At 41.1% G+C, this 21,484-nt stretch overlaps 3 protein-coding genes across 3 annotated transcripts; 2 read left to right on the top strand and 1 right to left on the bottom strand.

Annotated features, from left to right (window-relative positions):
* Nucleotides 1–3,189: 3,189 nt before the first annotated feature.
* On the bottom strand, nucleotides 3,190–12,393 carry arih1 (ariadne ubiquitin-conjugating enzyme E2 binding protein homolog 1 (Drosophila)). Its single transcript, XM_068739129.1, has 14 exons — nucleotides 11,987–12,393; nucleotides 9,487–9,554; nucleotides 9,231–9,378; nucleotides 8,582–8,674; nucleotides 8,435–8,490; nucleotides 7,623–7,689; nucleotides 7,351–7,457; nucleotides 7,177–7,219; nucleotides 6,995–7,066; nucleotides 6,312–6,442; nucleotides 6,093–6,150; nucleotides 5,434–5,694; nucleotides 5,050–5,162; nucleotides 3,190–4,964 (listed from the first exon to the last, which is right to left on the bottom strand). The coding sequence occupies exons 1-14, from the start codon at nucleotides 12,272–12,274 to the stop codon at nucleotides 4,880–4,882; spliced, it is 1,590 nt and encodes a 529-aa protein (XP_068595230.1). The 5' UTR covers nucleotides 12,275–12,393; the 3' UTR covers nucleotides 3,190–4,879.
* Nucleotides 12,394–15,341: 2,948 nt separating this feature from the next.
* Nucleotides 15,342–17,990, top strand: stoml1 (stomatin (EPB72)-like 1). Its single transcript, XM_068739835.1, has 7 exons — nucleotides 15,342–15,504; nucleotides 15,613–15,719; nucleotides 15,806–15,955; nucleotides 16,761–16,964; nucleotides 17,045–17,243; nucleotides 17,332–17,532; nucleotides 17,696–17,990. Exons 1-7 carry the CDS (start codon nucleotides 15,342–15,344, stop codon nucleotides 17,890–17,892), a joined length of 1,221 nt encoding a protein of 406 aa, XP_068595936.1. The 3' UTR covers nucleotides 17,893–17,990.
* Nucleotides 17,991–18,345: 355 nt separating this feature from the next.
* On the top strand, nucleotides 18,346–21,212 carry cyp11a1.2 (cytochrome P450 family 11 subfamily A member 1, tandem duplicate 2). Its single transcript, XM_068739834.1, has 9 exons — nucleotides 18,346–18,614; nucleotides 18,849–19,004; nucleotides 19,504–19,703; nucleotides 19,820–20,023; nucleotides 20,139–20,299; nucleotides 20,373–20,539; nucleotides 20,636–20,714; nucleotides 20,816–21,007; nucleotides 21,090–21,212. Exons 1-9 carry the CDS (start codon nucleotides 18,346–18,348, stop codon nucleotides 21,210–21,212), a joined length of 1,551 nt encoding a protein of 516 aa, XP_068595935.1.
* The last annotated feature ends 272 nt before the right edge of the window (nucleotides 21,213–21,484 follow it).

Here is a 21,484-nt window from a genome sequence, read left to right as displayed (position 1 = left end):
ATATATATATATATATACTTGGGATCCTTCAGCGCCTGTAATGGTACTTTTCACACGCATTTGCTAACAGAATTGGGCTTAATTGCACTTCCTTTCACTGCTGATATTAGCAGGTCACATGGTTCAAGTGCACTTGGCTTTGAAATCTGACCACTTCTCTTCTATTATTTTCTCTCTTTCCTAACTGCTGCTTTTTCCCTGATTCTTTGCAGCAGCTGACTTACTTCCCAGCTTTCGGCTCTCTCTGTTCAAAGGGTGTTTTGTGGTGGAGGATCCTGCTATCCCAATAATGTCTACTGATATTACTAGAGTACTTTCTCATTGTTCTTGTGCACTGAATAAGGACTATGGGATCAATGGCTTTCAACCTGTGGACGTGCAGGATCTTGTGCCTCCTAGCTTGTGCTGCAGAAACTATTTTTTGAACAGCTTAATGAAGTTTAATATGATTTTTATTAAAAATTCTTCATTTACACGTGTGTAAAAGAAATTCGCATTTTGCCAGCGCCACAAGTTTTTGTTCAATGTTTTATTATTTATGTTGACATCTTCTAACTGCTGTATTCCCTGTGTTGCAGGATTAGATGTGATCAATCTTTCACCTCAAGCAAAATATGATTATTGTGAGGTGACAATCAGCAGTAGTCCTGCATTGTACGACGTCTCTGCTTCACCAGCCTCGCCACAAAAGCATGCACTGACGCATGCCGGGGACCAGGAAGCACAGCCTATTTTTACAATAAACGGAAGTAAGAGCAGAGTGAAGAGCAGTTCAAGGCGCATGTTTCTGGACAACAGTTTATCGGATGAGGAAACGGCAGAGGATCCAGTAAGTGTAGTTGTCCGGAATGCAGTTAGAAGCAAAAACCTGCATGAGCATCCGTCTGAAGGAACAAAGAGTCCACTCAGCACATCTCCTGACAATTCATGGACATGTCCTTTATCTTTTGATGAGCTTCCGCCTTTCCCCAATGACCCAGAACCGGAAACATCCAGTCCGTGTCCTGTTAGTCAGTCTGCTGGAGCAATCAAACCTGCGGTTGGATCCAACGATTGTTCGGGCATGATTCTAAAATTGAGGAGGATGTTTAGCGAAGGTTTGGGCAGAAAAAAGGCCCACTATCAAAAAATCTCAGGTTCAAGGACATTTCTTGACCCGCCCCTTTCACAGACTGATAACGAGGACGGAAAAGTCAGCAGCGAGCTGGACCTTCACAGGACGCCAACTACTACTCGCAGGTGGCAGCGAACAGGAAGCTGCCCTCGCACTGTACGGGCCCTTAGCGGCTCTTCAAAAAGAAAACAAAAATCGCTTTTGAAGATCAAATACTGTCCCTACTTGGCCGCGTGTCACAGCGCCGAGCGCAGGAGGCGCTGGGTCCTGCGCTCGGCTGTCCAGAGAGCTCAGAGGGCTTTGGAGCTCTACTCCCCAGACCTGGTTGGCAAGAGGATTCGCCATCTGTACGAAGAAGATGACAAATCAGAAGCATGGTACAGCGGGGAAGTGCTGCGCGTCCACGAGGCCCACTCCAACCCTCTTAAGACGGTCTATGAGGTCCGGTATGACAGCGAGCCAGAGTGGAAGTATTACCTGGAACTGCTGATTGACTATGAAAAAGGCTGGCTCAAGATTGAAGACTAGTGTCGGCAAATGAATGGCAGCGTGCCCCGTTTTGTCACATCAGAGTGCAGTTTCCTACGGTCTGGGTAAACGTTCCGTCACTTGAAAGGGACTGACTTGAGTTGCAGCATCCTGTAGTATTTTTTCACTCAAGGATTTTCTACGATTTATTATATTGAATTGGTTTTGTCACAAAATTGCAACAGCGTAGCCTCCTAAAAAAAAAAAGCTATTAAACACTGCATGTTTTTTTTAAACCTTTAACTGTAAATAACTCAAGTTTGGCATATTTGAGCGTCACACGATTAAAGTCTGCTGTTATTTTATTTTTTTACATTTTGAAAGGTTGTACCGTTAAGTGCCAGCCATGTATACAGTTTTCCAGAGTGCCAGTTTTGTGTTTGTAGGGGTTTTTACCAAGAATGTGGTTGGTGCTTTGTGTGTAACAGGAAGGACGAAGCATTACTGTAGTTCTCTAAGCTGCTCCAGAGCTGCTCATGTCCGTTACCTGATGACGTCTGACGATTGTCTTCAATAAATATTGAGGTCTTGCTTGTCTTAAATACATTTAAGATTTTTTTTTAATTCACTTACCTGAGTTTCATGGGATTACTTAACGGCAAATTAATTCTCACATCGTCTTCGCAAACCATCATGCAGGACAAAAGTTTTCACAAGTTAATCTTGCAGTCTTGTAAAAAAAAAAAAAAAAGTTCATTTTCTAGACACTTCCTTTGGGAAATAATAGCACGAGAGTAAAATGTGTTTTTGCCCCCATCTAGTGGCAGATAAATGAGTTCCAAGGTTTCTTTACTGTAAGAAGTGCTGTTCTGTTGCATTTGTGTTCAGCTATCATTCCAAGATATGGTTGAAAATCACTTGTTTCAAGGACGATGGCTGTTGCCATAATAAACAGCATCTGTCATCAAACAACCACCCACGCAAGAACAATGTTTGCAACATTTTGCATTTTAATATTTTCTCCAAAACAGACAACTAATTTCTCCCACATTTTTACACTAAGAGGAAGTAAAACACTTTGGATAGCATAAAGAAGATATGTAGAAAAGTATTATTCAAAGTTCTTCTTTTAGGTCTCAATTTAATGTGAGAAGCTGCTTCTGTTATTTCAAACTTTAGGTTGAAATGTTCAAGAACTACTGTCAGACAATGAAACCAGTGAGTCCTGGACATCAGACTAGCCTAATATTCACAGCAATAGCTGGTGTGTTACCTGCACTACAACTTAAAAGAGATAATAGCCCCTCTTTTGTTATCATCTAGCGGTTAACCAACTTGCGGCATCATTGGTCTGGTAAAATTAAAAGTATCATACAAACAACCAGATCTTTATCATACAAACTCCAAGTGAAAGTGGTGCATAAAAGCTAACAGTTTGTCTTAACTTGAAAGTTCCCAAATTATCACCACAGTTCTGGAAGACACAGCTCTGCAAAGGTCTGTAGTATATTACAACGCAAAATACAGCAAGCAGTGCATCAATGATGTTTGGCCAAATACGATTGAAACCAAACCTACTCTAATGACTCACGCAGTACTCCCAAAAACAAGATTTCTCATGACATTTATTCAAATAAACAATACAGTTTTATCATTTTCTAGGATAAAATAATAAGTTTGAACACATAAGAAGCAAGTGGGAGCGAATTCCCGAAAGATCTGAAACTGGATTAAAGGATGTGTTTAAATGAAAGCTGACACTTTGGTGCCATCTTCTGCCTTGCATCAGTGCCTGTATATTCATGTCTCCCCCAGTCAAGCACGTGGAGACTACCATATCGCAGAGACGTGAAGGAGCATTTACAAGCAGAGAGCTTGACGACCAGAGGAGCGTCCATATTGAAAAGAACCTGGAAAACCTGGAGGGGCACCGCTATTTCCATGTTAAATCCTCCGCTATCCATGCGCGGAAGATGCAGTCTTTAATGCGGAAGCATAACGGCACTGTAAAACAGTCCAACAAACTTAAGATGTCTGCCCTACGTTCATCATCTGCCTAACGTCCATCTTTGAAGCTTGGTTCAAAGCAGTATCTGTCTCGCTGCAAGATCAGAGCTCTCTTCAATGAGGCATGGCCACCATCGACCCCATTCCATTTAAGTATTCCCTGCAAGAGTGATGCAAATGCCCGTCGCCGTTGACAGCGATCCAGCCCGACCTCAGCACTGCAAAGCCGTGCTGTCAATACATTCCATTACCATCATTCATACCCCAAGGTGCAAACTGAACTGAACTATAAGAGGGCTACGTCAACCCGCGTTGGGAAAGAGGAAAAGAAATGGAGTGAATGTCACTCAGTTCGGCTCTTGCAAATAATCACTAAACTAAGAGGGTATGGAAATGGGTTAGAGCAACTCAGAGCCGGAACTTTCTGCCTCAACTTTGAACAGTAAAACATTTTCTGTCATATTTCTAAACTTTTTGCACTTTTGCCAAGTCATTTGTCTTTTGCTCACGTGGCAACTAGAAGAACTTCTTTCTATCAATCCCCATTTAAAGTTACTGATAAAATGCAACGCTAAGACTGGGGATGATAGGGTGAATGCTTTATTGCCAAAGACCTCCACTCCCACACATTATGGAAGGAGTAAACAAACTCAACCTAAATGGCAAAAGTACACCCTTTTTCAGCGTGGAAAAGAATAAATATTTCAAATGATGCAAACACGTGCCACTCTTGCTCTTTAACTTCCATGCATATGGACTATGTACAAAATGAAAAATACAGACTTCTTGTTTTGTTCTTTAGATGTTTTTTTTTTTCTTCTTTAGCCCGTTGCAATCAGCCGATCAAAACTCCGCCTCCCAGACAGGGACCTCACATATTGTAGACACGGCCGGGACAATTAAAGCTGTGTTGAGAACATTTGCACACGAATGGGAAAACAAAAGTCAAAATCAAAACATAGAAGATTCACAAGCAAAAAAAACATAGAAAAATTATACAGTTCAGGGATGTGTTACAATAAGAGCCAAAAGAATGAATTTGTTTAAGATGGATTTTCTGCTTTCTCCACTCTTTTGCTAACAATACTGTATTACATTTTGTTTTTATTACTCTAGCTTTTGTTTAAATAGAATTTACTTTGAAGATTTTGTTAAACAAATCCAAGGACAATGCAAAAGTGGTTGGTTTGCCAAAGGAGAGGCAATAGAAGGCCTGTGCTGCCCTGTTAACTTGCATCAGCGCTCTAGTTTGTCTAGATACTCAAGAGTCTGTTGCAATGGGTAGTGTCCTCAATCTTCAATGTATTCCCACAGGTCCTTCTCGTAGCCTTCATGCACATGCTGCAGCAGCACTCTTCGCCTGCTCTCACAGTATCTGGAAAGACACAAAACATTTGTCGGGGTCCAACAACCTAAATGCAACACTGGCAGACAGGATATATTAGTCTTCTTTCACTGACCTGTACTTATCTTGTACTTTCTGTTTGATGTCCTGCAAGGAGTCCTGGGAGATATCCCGCTCTAGGTAACCGGAGAGCACCTCGGTGGCATTTTCCAGGTCGGCCTGGTTGTTCTTGGGGTGGGGTTTTTGGAAAATTAGATTAGAATTAAATGTGAATCTCAATCTCATGTTTATCTAAACATATATCTATAATGGATGAAACATGTTCCAATAAATTCTAAGCCAACACCTATTTCCACAACACTAATAAATTCCTTAGTCGATGCCGTCAAAACTAACAACACTAACTATGTTTGCTAATTGTATTATACTAAATATCTCTATTTTATTACGTCATTCTACCTCTTCTGACAGTCGAGTAGAACATTCCCAACGACCATACCTCGAAAATAATGGACTGGTTGTTCTTCTTGAGGTAGAAGGCAAAGACGTAAGTGAACATGAGCGTGGAGCGGCACTGGCACAACACGTCCACAGCCTTCTTCAGAAACTGCACCTCAATCCAGGACATGTTGTGCTGCTGCATCTCCTCCATCTTCTGCTTAACCTGAGCATAGAGTTTGTGCTCGAAGCGCAGGCTCTGCATGTGGTTCATGTAGCGGTTGCAGTAGAACAGGTACCTCTGCAAGGCAGCCCTGGAGCGCTGAAACATGGTCTTAGATTAAGCATGCCAATTTGAAAAGCACTCGACACAAATCCTTTAAATGCACAAAAGGATTCTTCTGTTGGATTGTTAGTAGCATTAGGAAATAACCATAACATAAAAAAGTCTAACTTAATTATATTCTTCAGTCCGACACAGCAGAAATCCTGTATTGCATAGTTGTTCTGAGGCAATAAACTTATTGTAGGAAAAAAAAAAAAAACATATTTATAGAAATTTTAATTGTTTCAGGACTTGCTCGTATGAATGTCGTGTTACTCGGTGATACGTGAACGAAACAATACTGATGCCTTTGTGTGATTAGAACTGCCACACAGTTGCACCAGTGGCAAAGATGGGTGCTGATGCTCCATTACAAAATGTGTCATATATAATACCTCTTGAGCGTCTCTGGCTGCCTTTGCATCATCTTCATTGTAGCGATTGCAGTTGTACCTGAAATGTCACAGCCAGGTCAATAAAGTAAAGAAGAGCATAATACACAACACTACTGGTCGACAACATTGTATTATTCCCTAATATTTTAGGGATTCCTACAAGGAACACAAAAAAGAGACCGTTTTATTTTATGTTCTTCGTAAACAGTGATCTCTTACCAGGCTGAGCCATGGGGTTCCCACGGACCCAAGCACACCCAGCAGAACTCAGCTTTGCAGTTCTGGTTTCGACATACCATGTGGTTGCAGCCACCATCTTTTTCAATGGTGACATGGCATTTTGGACACTCCTGTCAGGAGACAGAAGAATTTAAAAAAGGTATTTTTTCAGAAAGAGTTAATCTGGCCAGCATTTGTTTTTGGCAGGTTTCCAGAGTGGTGTCCACAAGAGCTCTTGTGATTGGCTAACTCTCATCTCACCTGAATGTGTACAAACTCATTACAACTTGTCAGGATACAAATACACTAAGAGGAACAGGCTTTGTCTTAAAATGGCTTACTGTCAGGTAGGATCAGTATCGGTACAATTAAAACTAAAATGTAACATCTGATTCTAAACATCACTATTATGATAAGACTGAAAATAAAGAGCATGATATGCATATTGAGCAATGGGTCTCACGCAATCATGATTATAATTTCAGTATTGTCACTTACCTTAAATACTGAACTTAAGACTTTTAATGACAGAGCATTCTTTCAAGGTGTCCATACTCACTACAATGGTTAATATATGAATTACCGGTACTTAAAACAAATAAATGTGAAATTGTCTCAAAAAAAGATTCACAGAGAAGCAGATTAATTCTCAATCTACACAATCTCCCACTTTGAATCCATACCTTAGTATTTGCTGCAATCCAGTTTGAAGTTTCGCTGTCATCATCGCATTTCTTTATCCACTTTCTCAGCCACTAGAAAGAAATCAGAATAAGAAATAATCATTAGGCAAGAATGCTAATCTGAACTGAATTTGACTTATGAAGGAACAAGTCAGTATTTCTCTCACTCTCGACTGCCTTACCTTACACTTGACAGGATCATGCCAATTCTCTCCACAGTTGAAGCTGCAAATACAGGAGGCTTCATAAAATCATATTCTCACTTGGTGTAATAGTTAGTATGAAATATACACCTTACATTTTCAAGCACTGCTGCAGACTTACCCAAAAATAAAAAATATAAAAAGCTTGCTTACCAGAACTGACGGCCACACTTGCACCTCACCGGTTTGGCATCTGGATACTGGACTTTGACCACATGATGGCAATCTGGTGCAGGACACCACTTTAACAGTCGATTGCACTTAAAGGAGGAATCAGAGAACAGGCTATCAACTTAAAGTTTGACTATGCACACATTACATCCCTTTCTTCTCCAAGTAATACATACAGGACAAATGAAATCATAAATCAGGGTTTATATTGCATTTCAAATGACTGTGAAGTAGAAAGAAATCCCAAAGCTTACCTCTACAAAGCTATTTGTAATTAGATGCTGGTACTTCAACTTCACTTTTGAATCAGTTATGAGGCGCCTGCAGGAGGAGTCAAAACATGTAGTATTTTATTTCATATAATTAAGAAATGTGGAAAAGTAGAATCTTTTACATTTAATCTAAGAAACTATGACAAACCAGTAGCACAAAAAGTAACACTGAAATCAACCTGTCAAGTGACATACCTTTTCTCATGAGTGATTATATACACATAAATATTTGATATGTATATATTTTGCTGAGATACACATTCCATAATGACAAAGCTATAAGTTTAGTTTCAAGTTGTACAAAATGCGTTTCATAAAATTCAGCGTTGTCATCAGGAGCTTATATTAATAAACAGGCTTCTACCTAAAGTAAACAAGGTTAGGTCTCTCTCGGGCTGCTCCAATCAGAATGTAGGTTAATACAATTACTGTCAGCTTAACAAATGGTACACGAGATTAGACTGCATGCTTTAAATAGAGACATACAGTATTTCAACGTACATCTGGTTGGATGTCAATGTAGTGGTCCCAAAAAAAATCCTCTGCTTAAAATACAAATCCTAGAATATATTACACTTGGATTTCCCTCAAACTTAACTTGTGGAAGCTGCTGACCACTACTGGACCGAGTTTTACTAGCATTAGCCTTTAGCCCTAACGACACTAATTACTCAAACCTTGAATCAGTTTACCTCTATTGCATATTGTATTGACTAATTTTATTTTGAATTTAAGATCTTTTGACAACTGTGACAAAATTGAGCCAAATGTCACAATTAGACAAAAATACTCACATGACAGTGTTGTCATCAACCAAAATGTCACAACTATGAGCAGGACAAGAAATGGTCTAAGAAGACAAAACACAGGGAAAATCGGTTAGACAGCAAAAAGAAATAAAAAGTACTTGTGACTAACTTGTACTCTAAAACAAATCTCACCTGTCCCATTCCTTCCTCTATGATTTTGGTAGTCAGGTAATCTCCCCAGCACTGCATGCAGAACTTGTGTCCACACTCTAGGCCTGTAAAATACTGACAAAGAAAAGGAGGAATGTAACAAATAAGCCCTCACATGAGCATAATGTGCTTCTGATGACTCGGCAAGACAAAGGATCCTTGGGAAAATGCAACACTTAAAAACATAACAAGTCAGAAATATTTCATCACACAAACTGATTGAAATAATAAATGGATAACTTTGCCTGCTTAACCGTAACGCCCCAAAAAGGTTTATTACAGATTAAAATAATCTGAACCATGCAGCTAAATTAAAAACATCACTAGGTCGGAAGCACATTTAGATTTTGTCTGAACGCATTAGTTACAAAACAACAACTGAACTTGTCTTTAGGGTTTGAATTATTTTAACTTTTCATCCTAAAAACACTTAAATGTCAGGGACATGAGTGATTAAGAACATCAATTGGCTAACAGAAAAGGTGTCTTATAACAGGGTGCAGAGCATCAGCTGCCATTCTACCTTAATATTATTTATTTTTCAATAAAATCTATGCTATTAGACTCCAACTTCAACCTGAACACACATTAACTAAGCACAATGCAGTAACTATGTAACTACAGGACTTACAGCGTTGGGGAAGTTCAGATAGCAGATCTGACATGGCATGTCCTGTGAAGACGACCGAGTATTGATGGGAGGACGGATCCGAGGCTTCTTGCTGGGGTTAATTACATGACACTCGGAGAAAAGCTTGTCAAGATTACCATCAAAATATCTACATGAGAAGTGACAAAAAAAAGAAATCAGTTAACACATGAAGAAATTAGCTCTCACAGTCGACTCCGCTTACAATCAAAAGAGAATGTACCAAAAAGACTGCTACCTTTCCATTAGCTTTTCTTTATCCCAGTTGAAGTGGCTGAGAAGGATGCGCGTTATTGTTGCAGGATTCTAGAGGAATAAGAAAATGTTGGTGAGAAATGAATCTTAGTTAGCACAAAGTTATAATAACACATAGACCATATACCACAGACTACATTTATAGAAGCCAACTCCTTTATGACCCCACCTGAAGAAACTGCCTCTCTGCTGCTTTTTCTCTTATTATAGTCATCATTACAGCTATGTTACAATGAATGAGGTCACGAATGAAGAGAACAGTGTTTCCCCTACTAATCCGGGCGTACCCTCCCCATGCACCCAAGAACAGCCGCAAAATACTATACTTTATTTATGCCATTTATGTTACTTAGACCGTATGTGCACTTGTTTCATTTCAGTAATTCACAAGCGTCTCCGTTCCTAGGAGCTTTTTTGTCGGGGGCTTTATGCTTTATGGCAAACAGGACCTGGGTGATAGGCCAAACTACGCAGTCAAAACTCCTATAAGCAAGGACCCTGACGTCACCCGCAATGGTGCAACCAAGGCCCCGCCCTGTTTGAAAGTGCCTGGTGGCCGGGCCTCTGCCCACGGGGGCCCAGCTGGGCTCCACCTGAAATAACAAAATGGGCCCAATCTCCGATGGATTCACCACCTGCTGAGAGAACCACAGGGGACGGGTACAGTGTGGATTGAGTGGCAGATCCCAGACACAGAGACTGGCTCTTGGGACATGGAATGCCACTTCACTGGCGGGGGCTGAAACTTGTGAGGAAGGTTGAGAGGTACGAGAATATAAAAAAATAAATACTTTTGACAGGTTGCTATATTTAAATCACTTGTCTTGGGACCTGGCCAAAGATCCAAATGTTTTAGCAGTAATCTTGCAGGATGTTCATTCCGTTTGCAAAGTTACAAAAGCAGTGGTGAATCCATGACCCTCCCCCACTCTGCCTTCGAGTTATTTTGGGTGAAGACAATATTTCTCTCACAGCTTCTCAGTGGAAGCATATGGATCAGGTAAGTGGACCGGAGTTCCTTGCCTCGGATGGTCCGCTCCATTCGGGCGAGTGTGATCCGAACGATCCAAGCGCATCTGAACTCTGGTGAGGATCAAACAAGTCCACCTGAAAAATTGGGGTCTCGGATCGCTTGCAAGAGAACCCTGCTTCGTTTCGTCAGCGGTGTGAAAGCTCACCGGAGCAAACGCAGGACTAAATGTACGTAGTAACGTTATACGCAGTGCACTCCAAGTTGCTCTGCAGTGGAATCTTCCCTTGTAATAGGTGAAAACCAACTTCAAGAAATGGCTGCAAGGAAATCTAGAATTAAATTCCCAATAAATAGGCCTCCAGGGGGGAAATTTACATACTGTATTACGATGATTGTGAAATTATTCTCAAAGTCAAGTAAAATCAAGAGCAGCAATAAATCACGAGTTGATGATGTGCCAAGTGTGTACTTTGCTCAACTGTATCATTTTAAGATTCAACTGTATCATGCTTATTTGATATATTTCATGTGGAATCGAAATGTATTCAGTGCTTTAATTGGAAGTAAATAACCAAATATTTGGTGCATGCGTAGTCTATCAGCTTTTGTCAGTGGACTTAAAACATTTCTTGTGGTAAAACCAAAGTCCATAGAGTGACATGCACACATATCAGACATATGCTGCTTCCAGCAGCATTTTTTATTTCCAGGCTATAAAGCATTTAAAGGTATATATATCCATACCCATGTCAATTTCATAATGAACCAAACTGGACTTAAATAAAGGAAATGGAGGCCCAAGTTGACAAGAAGCAGAAAGAGTCCACGGCTTTTCCTTATTTCGTTTTAAATGTACTTTATACCGCAATAGATTATGACTTTCATTATTTCAATCCGAGCTGTATTGTAAAGCATAAAATAATGTTCGATTGCTCATGCCAACACAAGCAACCTAGCATGCAACTTACGTACAACTCGATGACCAAGCCTTTCGTCTCACATAAACTGGAAGTAAGGTGACAGCTCACCTTTTTTATCATATTTTGTGAAATTAAGATTTGATTCCTTAGTTAAGGTAGCCAGATTGTCATCCAGTGACGACTGGAGTTCGCAGTTGTCGAACTAAAGAGGTTAACGTAGCGATTTTCCGGCCAGGTGCTAGGCTAGCAGGAAGCTAACTTGCAAGCTAACGTTAGCTTAGCAAAGGTTGCATCGAAGTTGTCAGTGGGGATTAGACTACTTCCTGGAACAAAATTCGCACGAGTACTTTTGCAAAATGTGCACATTTAATGTTGTCCACACAGTCATTTTAAATATCACGGAAACAAGAAAAAGAAACTTAACGGAGAACAGATTAGTCATTATTTTCACTGTTCTGAAACAGTCAACTTCCAGCAAGTAAACTACTCCAATAGCTAGCTGACGGCTAAGCGGACATCCGAGGCCTGTTTGCGCTTTACCGAAGCCTCGACCCCGGTCTTTCCTGACACTGTCATACCAAAATACCTACCTGGATGACCTCGTTGACCTCCCTGATGCACTCCACCATATGCTGGAGGATCTGTTCGGCAGTCAAAACCTCGAAACGATAGTCCTCTTCCTCTTCCTCGCCAAGACCGTGGCCACCTCCACCAGTATCGCCACACTCATCTCGATCGCCACCAGCGACCACGGGATCGACCAATTCCACCTCTCCGAGCTCCAGGGTGTCGTCCTCGGGTTCCTCTTCGGCGCTATCCTCGCTACATTCCTCCTCTTCGTCGTCGTATTCATAGTTATAACCCTCGTCCGAGTCCATTCCTAAGGTGGTTATCAACTCGTGACAAGCACACCCGAATGTCTACAGCGTGTGAAATGCTGATTGCGGAACAATATGAAAAGCAAAATTATCCGAGCCTGTCTTTCAGCTGAGGCGAAAATAACAACAAAACGTCGCCGCTGCTAAGCCAACAAAGAGACGCAGCGTCACCGACCGAGGGCGGCCTTACGTCAGATGGGCTGTAAAATAAAATGTAAAAATAAAATAACTATGAGTGCCACACTTATTTTTAAAGATAGAAAATAAATAAATTTATAACAGAAATACTTGCAGTTAGCCATTAAGAAAAAAAAATAGTCTACATAAAGTAAAGAAAAACATAAGAAATAGGCGAACGGCATAGCCTGCTGTAATTCTGTTATTGCTTCTAGGTGTATTGATTTTGTTAAATTGTTTAATCATCAAGTGTTTGTATATAAACAAGCTGCATTTGTTTTGCCTACTTAATGGGAGACATTTTTTTTTAGTCCCATTCAGTTTACATTTAGTGTGCTACAAAGGTCAAATCAGGAATATTTATATTAGCCTATGGGGCAAAAAAACTAAAACGATAATTAAATAATAATAATAATAATAATAATAATAAAGTCCTTACAAACCACAAAATGGTTCACGCTGTCTGCCCTCGGTCATGTGACTCTATTATTTGCGCCACCTCACCTGAGCGCCACTGATGGGTAGTGCAATGCCATAAGTTGGTGCTTACTAGGCATCATGTACTTGGTTAGGTCTGAAGGATACGCTCGCCCTGATTTGTATGTACTCTTATTGATTATACTCCACCTTGGCCTACAGACGGTGGAGGGAGTGTGGCCGTTACCATGAACGATGACCACCTCACCGGAGCGATACCCGCTGAATTGCCAGGCTTTTTACTTTGGCTACGGAAGACTTTCAACCGCACAGAAGGGCTGTTCTGTTGTCGATGCAGCATTCAGGAGATATTTTTCTCTCATTTTTCCAGACCACACTTCTTCTGGTGGTAGAATTAATATTGTGATAAACTGAAGGATTTTACATTTTTTGTGGTTTAATAGTAATAGTAAATACTCAAAAATGCACTTCAATGAAATGTTATTTACATAGCGCCAGATTATAACAGAAAGTTATCTCAAGGCACTTTGCAGGTGTAGCAGGGAAAGACAGAACCCAACGCTTAAGGTGTTTCTGTGGTACTTACCTTATTTGGCTGACCATGCATCCTAATTTAATTATGACCAGAATTTGATATATATATGCCACCATCAATGTAAGGAATGAACTACAGCAGCCTATACGACATATATTATAAAATCTGAATGCTAGTGTGACCATTGATTGTAGATGAGGCATTCGCACATGAATAGACAAACGTGCAGCAAAAGTCTTACTGTTATGCTTTGAATGCTCTGTTTGTCTTGTTGGCTTTCCCAGTTGATCAATGGGCTTTGTTGAGACAGCGATTCACGAGTCAGGTTGCATAGGCCTATATATTCTGAATCCGCACAATGACTATGCAGCAATGGGGTGCAAATTCACTGTTCACTGTTAAGAATAAGATTGTCTCAATTAAAATGCATTGGCAATGTATGCACAAAACCTTAAGGCAGCTGGAGCTAATAATTTCACTTTTCTGACCTACAGCAAATGGTGCTCCACAGTTTATTGCTAGAAATCCATTTACTGTTGAAGTCAGTGTTTCCCATGATGACTGTGAGGGTTAGCCTACAGAGGATTCTTCTGAAAAATGTAAGTACAGTATTACATTTGCCTGAGCCAGCGCATCATACGTACACAATATCTAACTTGCTTCAATTTGAGTTACAGACTATTTGAGAGTCTTTGCAAGGCAAGCCTCCCTGAATGCGGAAACCGTATGGGGTGCTGTAAGAGGTGATTGTAGTGGATATATTTTTGAAAGGACAATGAAGCCAAATATGAAACAAAAATGCAAAAATGTATTAGTGTTGTGTTAGCAAAGGAATGAGTGGGTTCCATTAAAACTTACATGGTAAATTGGGCAGAATTTCATCTGCTAAGTAAAATGCAATAACTGTTATCTGTGTAGTGATAATTGAATGTTGAATATAGTCCATTTATCTTCTGATTAAACACAGGTCTAGAAACGTTCAGTCAGTTGGTGTATCAAGATGATTTTGGCTCAGTAAGTAAGATTTTTTCAACCTGTGTTACATATGGTCTTTATTGGAAAAATATATTCTTATTCAGCTGGTGATAATAACTAAATAGAAAAGAACAGTTGAAATGGCTCAATATAACAGGCATTACAAGCGAGTTTAACAAAGTCAACATAAAATGCCACTTTTACCAACTCCTGGTCTCAAAATGATTCACCGTCTTAGTATAACCTGCTGCAAACATGATGCATACCAGACACCAGCTTATGGTCGAATTCCTGGAGAATCTTAGCCCATTCTTAATAGACAAGGGTCTCCAGTTCTGCAGTATTCCAGGATTTATTTACTGCAACTGCCGCCTCCAAATCCCATCAAATATTTAGTTTGAGATTCAACTCACGACCCTTAGAATTACCCAGGACATCTTCTGAAACTAGACCCTTGTGGATTTAAGGTCTATTTTGAATTATTGCTCTCCTGGAATGTCTAAAGATGCCAAAGCTCTAATGTCCTGCATGTGGGGCATTTTGACTCTAATTACTTCTGTTCACAAAACAACAAACAAAGACACATGGGTGAAATCATACTCTCCTTGGCAAAAGTGGGGACTAAATTTCTGTAATTTTTCACGAGCATGTACATGAAAGTTGATAGAAGCAATAAAGTAACATCTGACTCCAGAAAGATCCGACACAGGGAACAATGACTGTCATGAACATCCACTATACTATCCCTAGGTGGCGGTATGGAGCAGTTACTGATGAATGTGAGCCGACGTCACAACACCCAGAAGAAGACTGGGCCAAAACACGGAAAAACATTAGCCGAGTTAGTAGCGACAATTAGCTCATGTGTCCAGCTCCGTAATAATAACCACATTTACGTCTTTCTGTTAAATGTCTGATGTTAAGTTGAAGTTTTAACTAACAATGTTTAGCAAGTCGTATCAGCCGCTGCCTCAGAGGGACTCCAGAAGTCCGAGGACTCCCGGCTTGTTTGTGGAAGCTGACTTCACAAACTTCACCCAGCCAGGGTTGTATAAAGGACTTTCTTTTGACAACATGCCTAATATCCCTGAACACGATTTCACTGGTTGGTAGCTAATATTAGTTTTGACTATAGCAAATATTTTATATAGGTTTAGAATGTTACTAGTATTATTAATTTAAGTAAGTGTTGAATGTGTTTCTATTTGTTTAGATGCTGCCCAAGGATGCCTATCCCGGATTTGCAACCTGGTAGTCATCCTTTTTGTCTACATCTGCACCTTTATAACATTCCCTGTGTCCGGATGGTTTGTGCTGAAGGTAAAATGAAATGTTCTGTTACACCCATAGCATGCCCACTCATTTGACAATAGAAACAAACCTATTTTGACTGCTTTTGTCCCTAGACGGTGCCCAACTACCAGAGGGTAGTCGTGTTTCGTCTGGGTCGGGTGTGTCCTCCAAAGGGTCCTGGTATTGTCCTTGTTCTGCCTCTCATTGACCAATGGCAGAGAGTTGATCTGCGTACAAGAGCTTTTAACATCCCTCCTTGCCAGGTGAATCACCCTTTGCCGTTGAGATGTACAGCCAGCTAAACATAGAATAATGCAGCAAAAAAAATTGCAGTTTCCTTCTCATAGGATATGTTCATGGTTTTTAAAGTTTGCTTTGAACCCACTAGTGTCTCGCATAGAAAAGCATTCTCGTCAGAGAAACTTTTAATGTGTTTTAACAGATGGAGAGCTGCAGCTTTTATCCTTTCGTTACTGTACTTGCGTGGAAAGCAAATTAGGTTTATATTTCCTTTGTATATGTTTAGTGAAGAATATAGTTGTGTTGTAGGTGTTGTGAGTGAGCAAGTTGTTCACAGGATACTGTTCATGTAGCCCTAACTTTCCATTGAGTCAAATAAGGAAACTGTTTATCAAATCATAATGCAAATTATATTTACCGACATGTTTTCATCAAGTGTTTCTGATGTCATTTTTGCAGTCATGTAATTTATTTTACCCTGAAGGTGGCGCTCTCTTCACTCTGTGAAACTGACAGTTCTCAATGTTTTGTTTTTGATGTTGGCCTTCCCTGTAATCTCTGTATTACTCACCCCTCTAAGTATTCTAAAATTATCTGAATAATTAATCTTAAAAAGCATTGAATTTTTATTTTGGCCTTTTTCAGGAAAATGAGCCACAGCTACGTAATAGCTGAAATACTTCATTTCAATAGGATGAAGGCGTCAAGTTCTTTTCACTCATATTTAAGCAGTTGGACTCGGAATTTCCCTACTGTATATTCAACCTCACAAGCTTAATGAAGCTGAAGTCTCGTTATATTCTTCAAACATTTAATGTGATTCTGTAGGTGACCACTCGAGACGATGGCGTGCTGTCGGTGGGAGCAGACATCCAGTTCAGGATCTGGAATCCAGTCATGTCGGTCGTATCAGTTCAAGACCTCAACGCTTCAACCAGAATGACGGCACAGAATGCTTTGACCCACAGTCTGGCCAAGAAGACCGTCAGGGAGATCCAAGCTGAGAAAGTTAAACTGGGAGAATATCTCGGGGTGAGACTTCTCCGGAGTTGATTTCTGATGGTTTTTAACTGCGTCACATTGATCTTACATCCTCTCTGTGCTTTGTACAGATAGATATAAATGAGTTGACTCGGCACTGGGGCCTGGAGGTGGACAGGGTGGAGCTAACCCTCGGCTCTCTACTGAAAGCACCAGACCAAGGATCCCTCATCACGCCTCCCTGTGTGCCTGGACTGGAAGGCCTCGCTGGCCCTATTCAGCAGTTAGCCATGCACTTCTTAGGCCACAGTGGTTCACAGCAAAAACAAAGTATGTCCCTCTACACACACGCAAAGTCATGGCTGTTTAGGTAAAGCTTGTAACTGGTACTCAACTATAACTCATCTGTTATCCACAGAGGACAGCATTATCTTTAGAGACGAACTCAACAGTATCACCCCGGCAGCTGTGGCAACACCAGGCAGTGCGGAGGAGCTGCTCGATGGGGTCAAACCCCTGCTGTCTGAAAGTTTAGTCCGCCAGGTGGGGGCCTGCTTCCAGTTTGACATCAGCTCGGAAGATGGACAGTGTCACAGTTATTATGTGGATTTGAGCCAAGGTAATGGTGCATGTCCTTCTCTAAATATCCTGTAATTGGGAGTGCTTATTCCCTCAGATTTATCCAGCTACGAATCTATCTAATGGTGATCTAAAACTTGTGGTCAACAGAAAAAGAAATCCATGTGTGTTTTATCGCTATTGGTCTGCTTGTGTTTCTGTAGGCAGCGGTGCGGCTGGAGTAGGATCCTTGAGCAAAGAACCAGATGTGACACTGAGTATGAGCAACAGCGACCTTCTGGCGATGTTCCACGGCGAGCTCAGCCCAGTTGCTGCTTACACCGGTGGCAGACTTCAAATCCAGGGAGACATAAAGACTGCCATGAAGCTGGAAGAACTCATAAATCTGGTTAAGAAATAGACGAGAATGATGTTTGAATATGTATTTATTAAATCCTTTATTTTGAGGGTAAAGTGAATGCTTTTAACGTATGCACTGAATACATTTGTCTTGAGCAAACCTCCTCTGTACGGCCTTGTCTTTCTTTGCAAAGCAAATGCGTGTTTACAGAAACAACAAGCTATCGAATGGCATTGAAGTATAATGTTAGTTGACAGTATTTCAGACACTCTTTGTAAATAAATGATTGCCTTGAGCTTTCATAAAAGTCATTCACTATGTATTGCAGCTCAGCATAATCTGACAAGCTGTCTGTGGCATATCTATCAGGCTTTAAATCCAACTGGAGAGCCTTGATCGCTGCAGCAAGGGGGATGACTATTTAGACCGGCCTCCTTGTTTTGCACCAGATGTCCCTGGGAGAGCCAGACTAGCTGCAGAAGGTAGAGTCGACTGAGCATTTCTGCTGTAGGGATGGCCGGCTGGAGCTTGTGGCGTAGGCCTGTAACGCTGCCCTTTTCCTGCATCAAAGCGTTGACCACAGGTGTGCACTGCTGCAGCAGTGTGTCGGTGGTCAGACAGGCATACACGGAGAGCGGCAGCATCGTCAGGCCTTTCAGCGAGATTCCTGGACAGTGGAAAAATGGGGTGGCAAACTTGTACAATTTTTGGAAACAGAACGGCTTTAAAAACCTTCACCGCATAATGCTGCAGAACTTCAACACGTTTGGACCCATTTACAGGTATGCAAGGCAAGGCAGTTTAAATCTTTAAAAAAACTATTTTAAACTGAATGATGTCAATCATCTATTACAAATAATATAAATAGACAAAACAAATTGCTTCAAATGATGTCTATACCCTTGTCAAATATAAATATTTTTATTCATCTGTGATTTATAATTCACAAGGTCATGTTATGTAAAGTTGCTGATGTGATATTTTCACTGATTTTGCTCTGAAATTCTGTATGTCAGGGAAAAAATAGGTTATTATGAAAATGTAAATATCATCAATCCTGAGGATGCTGCCATCCTGTTCAAAGCGGAGGGCCATTATCCTAAAAGGCTGCAAGTTGAACCCTGGACATCATACAGAGACTACAGGAATCGTAAATATGGAGTTTTACTGAAGTATGTACTTTTATTATCCCCTTTATTATCTACTTTTTACCTCCACCAAGGACGTTGTGTTTTTGATGCCGTTTGTCTGTTTGTTTGTAGAATTACGGAAACACTGCAATAATGGGTCTTTATGTTAAAAAGTCTGAAGATGGGCCTTGGTCTAACTTAGATCCCATTTAATTTTGAGAGCGATACTTGTCTGGATACAAAATAAAAAAAATAAAAAAATCTGGATTTTCCTATTTATTTATAATGGAAGCTTTTTTCAAAACATCATATCTTGTAAGATATGCATTCAATTCAGTCACCAACAATCCCAGTATAAATTCTGTTTTAATCATATTTTGACACCTTGTGCTTTAAAATCACACCAAGGAATTGTTGGTTTAAGAGTACTGGTATACAACACCTCATCCTAACTTCTTCTTTTTTTTTTTTAACCTGATTTTGACTCTCTGCACTGTAATAAACTCGATGCCAAGACAGACCTGTCCAAATTTTCCCACAGGAATGGAGAAGACTGGAGAAGTAACCGTGTGGTTCTCAATAAGGAGGTGATTTCCCTGAAGGCACTGGAGAACTTTGTGCCGCTGCTGGATGAAGTGGGAGAGGACTTTGTGGCCAGAGTGCACAAAAAGATAAAGAGAAGTGTCCAAAACAAGTGGACCGCTGATCTTTCTCAAGAGCTCTTTAAATACGCACTCGAGTGTATGGCTGACTTTTATCCCTCGCACTATTAAAGTATATTTCCCTTTGGCCACACTTATTTCCCCCTCAACTTAATTCTTGTGTTTTTTGTCTCATGTCGACTGTGCTCCACTTAGCGGTCAGCTCTGTGCTGTATGGCGAGCGTTTGGGTTTGATGATGGACTACATTGACCCTGAAGCGCAACACTTTATCGACTGCATCACTGTCATGTTCAAGACTACCTCGCCCATGCTGTACGTGCCTCCCGCTGTGCTTAGGCTCATTCGATCAAAGGTGTGGCGGGACCATGTGGATGCTTGGGATGGCATCTTCAACCACGGTAGGACTCAGAGGAATGTTCTTCCTCGATTTGCTTTGAAATGTTGTTTCTGTAATTGTCATAAGCGACTATATTTAGCACAGATTCTTCCTTCATTTATTTGCTGCTGCATCAGCGGACCGCTGCATCCAAAACATCTACAGGAAGCTCCGTGAGGAAAGCAGCGAACCAAAGAAATACCCAGGGGTCCTGGCCAGTTTGCTCATGCTGGACAAGTTATCCATTGAAGACATCAAGGCCAGCGTCACTGAGCTCATGGCCGGAGGAGTGGATACAGTGAGAAACGAGGTTGATCATCACTGATATCCACCGCATGGAAGACAGTTTGATGCTATTTGTTTTTCTCCAGACTTCTGTAACGCTGCTGTGGACACTGTACGAACTCGCCAGACACCCCAACCTCCAGGAGGAGCTGAGGGCCGAGGTGCTCGCAGCCAGGGCTGTGAGCCAGGGAGACATGTTGGAGATGCTGAAACGGATTCCCTTGGTCAAAGGAGCCTTGAAGGAAACACTGAGGTGACAAAAGTGGAGGTGCACAGGAAACATTTACCAGTTCCTGTCCTGCCGTCTGCTCTGACCAGGTTATAAAGCACTTTTGCTCTGACCGCTCAGGTTGCACCCGGTTGCAGTCAGCTTGCAGAGGTACATAGCTGAAGATATTATTATTCAGAACTACCACATTCCGGCAGGGGTAAGTAAAAAACATATTCTCTGTGAATATGTGTAAAGGAGCATTTTTATGGTGTTAAGCGCAGTGCTGGGGGACTGCTTATCTTTCTTCTTTGTGCTTAGACTCTGGTCCAGTTAGGGCTGTATGCCATGGGCAGAGACCCGCAAGTGTTTTTTCGACCAGAGCAATACCTGCCCTCCCGCTGGCTGAGGACGGAGACGCACTACTTCAGGAGCTTGGGATTCGGCTTCGGCCCCCGTCAGTGTTTAGGACGCAGAATAGCTGAGGCAGAGATGCAAATCTTCCTCATCCATGTAAGTTTGAAGAGAACTGTCACAATCCCCTGTGGCTCAAGTGTGGCGTATATTAATTCTACATTATCCCTCGTCTTGGCAGATGCTTGAGAACTTCAGGGTGGAGAAGCAGCGCCATGTGGAAGTGCAGAGCACCTTCGAGCTCATTGTCCTACCTGAAAAGCCGATAATATTGACTTTGAAACCGTGGGATTCTGGCCGGTAACAACAGGTTTGAGCTGGAACAGCGCCTGTTAGGTGGATGAGGATGAGGTTGCTGTGTGGTTATGATACTGTAAAGGCCTTCACGAAGCAACGCATTATTAAATCATAGTAAGATCTGATCAGATGCTGATGGAGAGCAAGAAAGAAACTTTAGAATACAAAAAAATAGTGATAATTTCCTCAGTACCTCTGTCACTGGTGAATTAAACACAATAGTTAGTCAAATGGAAATGTGTAGTCTGTGCTTATTAAAGTTTCTGTTCTTTATTTATT

The sequence above is a fragment of the Brachionichthys hirsutus genome, chromosome 5, assembly GCF_040956055.1.
Source record: "Brachionichthys hirsutus isolate HB-005 chromosome 5, CSIRO-AGI_Bhir_v1, whole genome shotgun sequence".
In the NCBI taxonomy this organism is placed as follows: Eukaryota; Metazoa; Chordata; class Actinopteri; order Lophiiformes; family Brachionichthyidae; genus Brachionichthys; species Brachionichthys hirsutus.
Note: the sequence above shows the minus strand (reverse complement) of the source record. Positions and strands in the feature narration are given on the sequence as shown.

What these genes read in the sequence shown, in the direction of transcription:
- stoml1 (XM_068739835.1), top strand. Translation starts at nt 15,342, where the DNA reads ATGTTTAGCAAGTCGTATCAGCCGCTGCCTCAGAGGGACTCCAGAAGT. An exon ending in TGGTTCACAGCAAAAACAAA is followed by an intron (nt 17,244 to 17,331) that starts GTATGTCCCTCT and finishes TGTTATCCACAG; the next exon opens with AGGACAGCATTATCTTTAGA. An exon ending in TTATGTGGATTTGAGCCAAG is followed by an intron (nt 17,533 to 17,695) that starts GTAATGGTGCAT and finishes GTGTTTCTGTAG; the next exon opens with GCAGCGGTGCGGCTGGAGTA.
- arih1 (XM_068739129.1), bottom strand. Translation starts at nt 12,274, where the DNA reads ATGGACTCGGACGAGGGTTATAACTATGAATACGACGACGAAGAGGAG. An exon ending in TTACAAATAGCTTTGTAGAG is followed by an intron (nt 7,458 to 7,622) that starts GTAAGCTTTGGG and finishes TCCTCCTTTAAG; the next exon opens with TGCAATCGACTGTTAAAGTG. An exon ending in GAACCCCATGGCTCAGCCTG is followed by an intron (nt 6,151 to 6,311) that starts GTAAGAGATCAC and finishes GTGACATTTCAG; the next exon opens with GTACAACTGCAATCGCTACA.
- cyp11a1.2 (XM_068739834.1), top strand. Translation starts at nt 18,346, where the DNA reads ATGGCCGGCTGGAGCTTGTGGCGTAGGCCTGTAACGCTGCCCTTTTCC. An exon ending in GGATGGCATCTTCAACCACG is followed by an intron (nt 20,024 to 20,138) that starts GTAGGACTCAGA and finishes CTGCTGCATCAG; the next exon opens with CGGACCGCTGCATCCAAAAC. An exon ending in TGGCCGGAGGAGTGGATACA is followed by an intron (nt 20,300 to 20,372) that starts GTGAGAAACGAG and finishes GTTTTTCTCCAG; the next exon opens with ACTTCTGTAACGCTGCTGTG.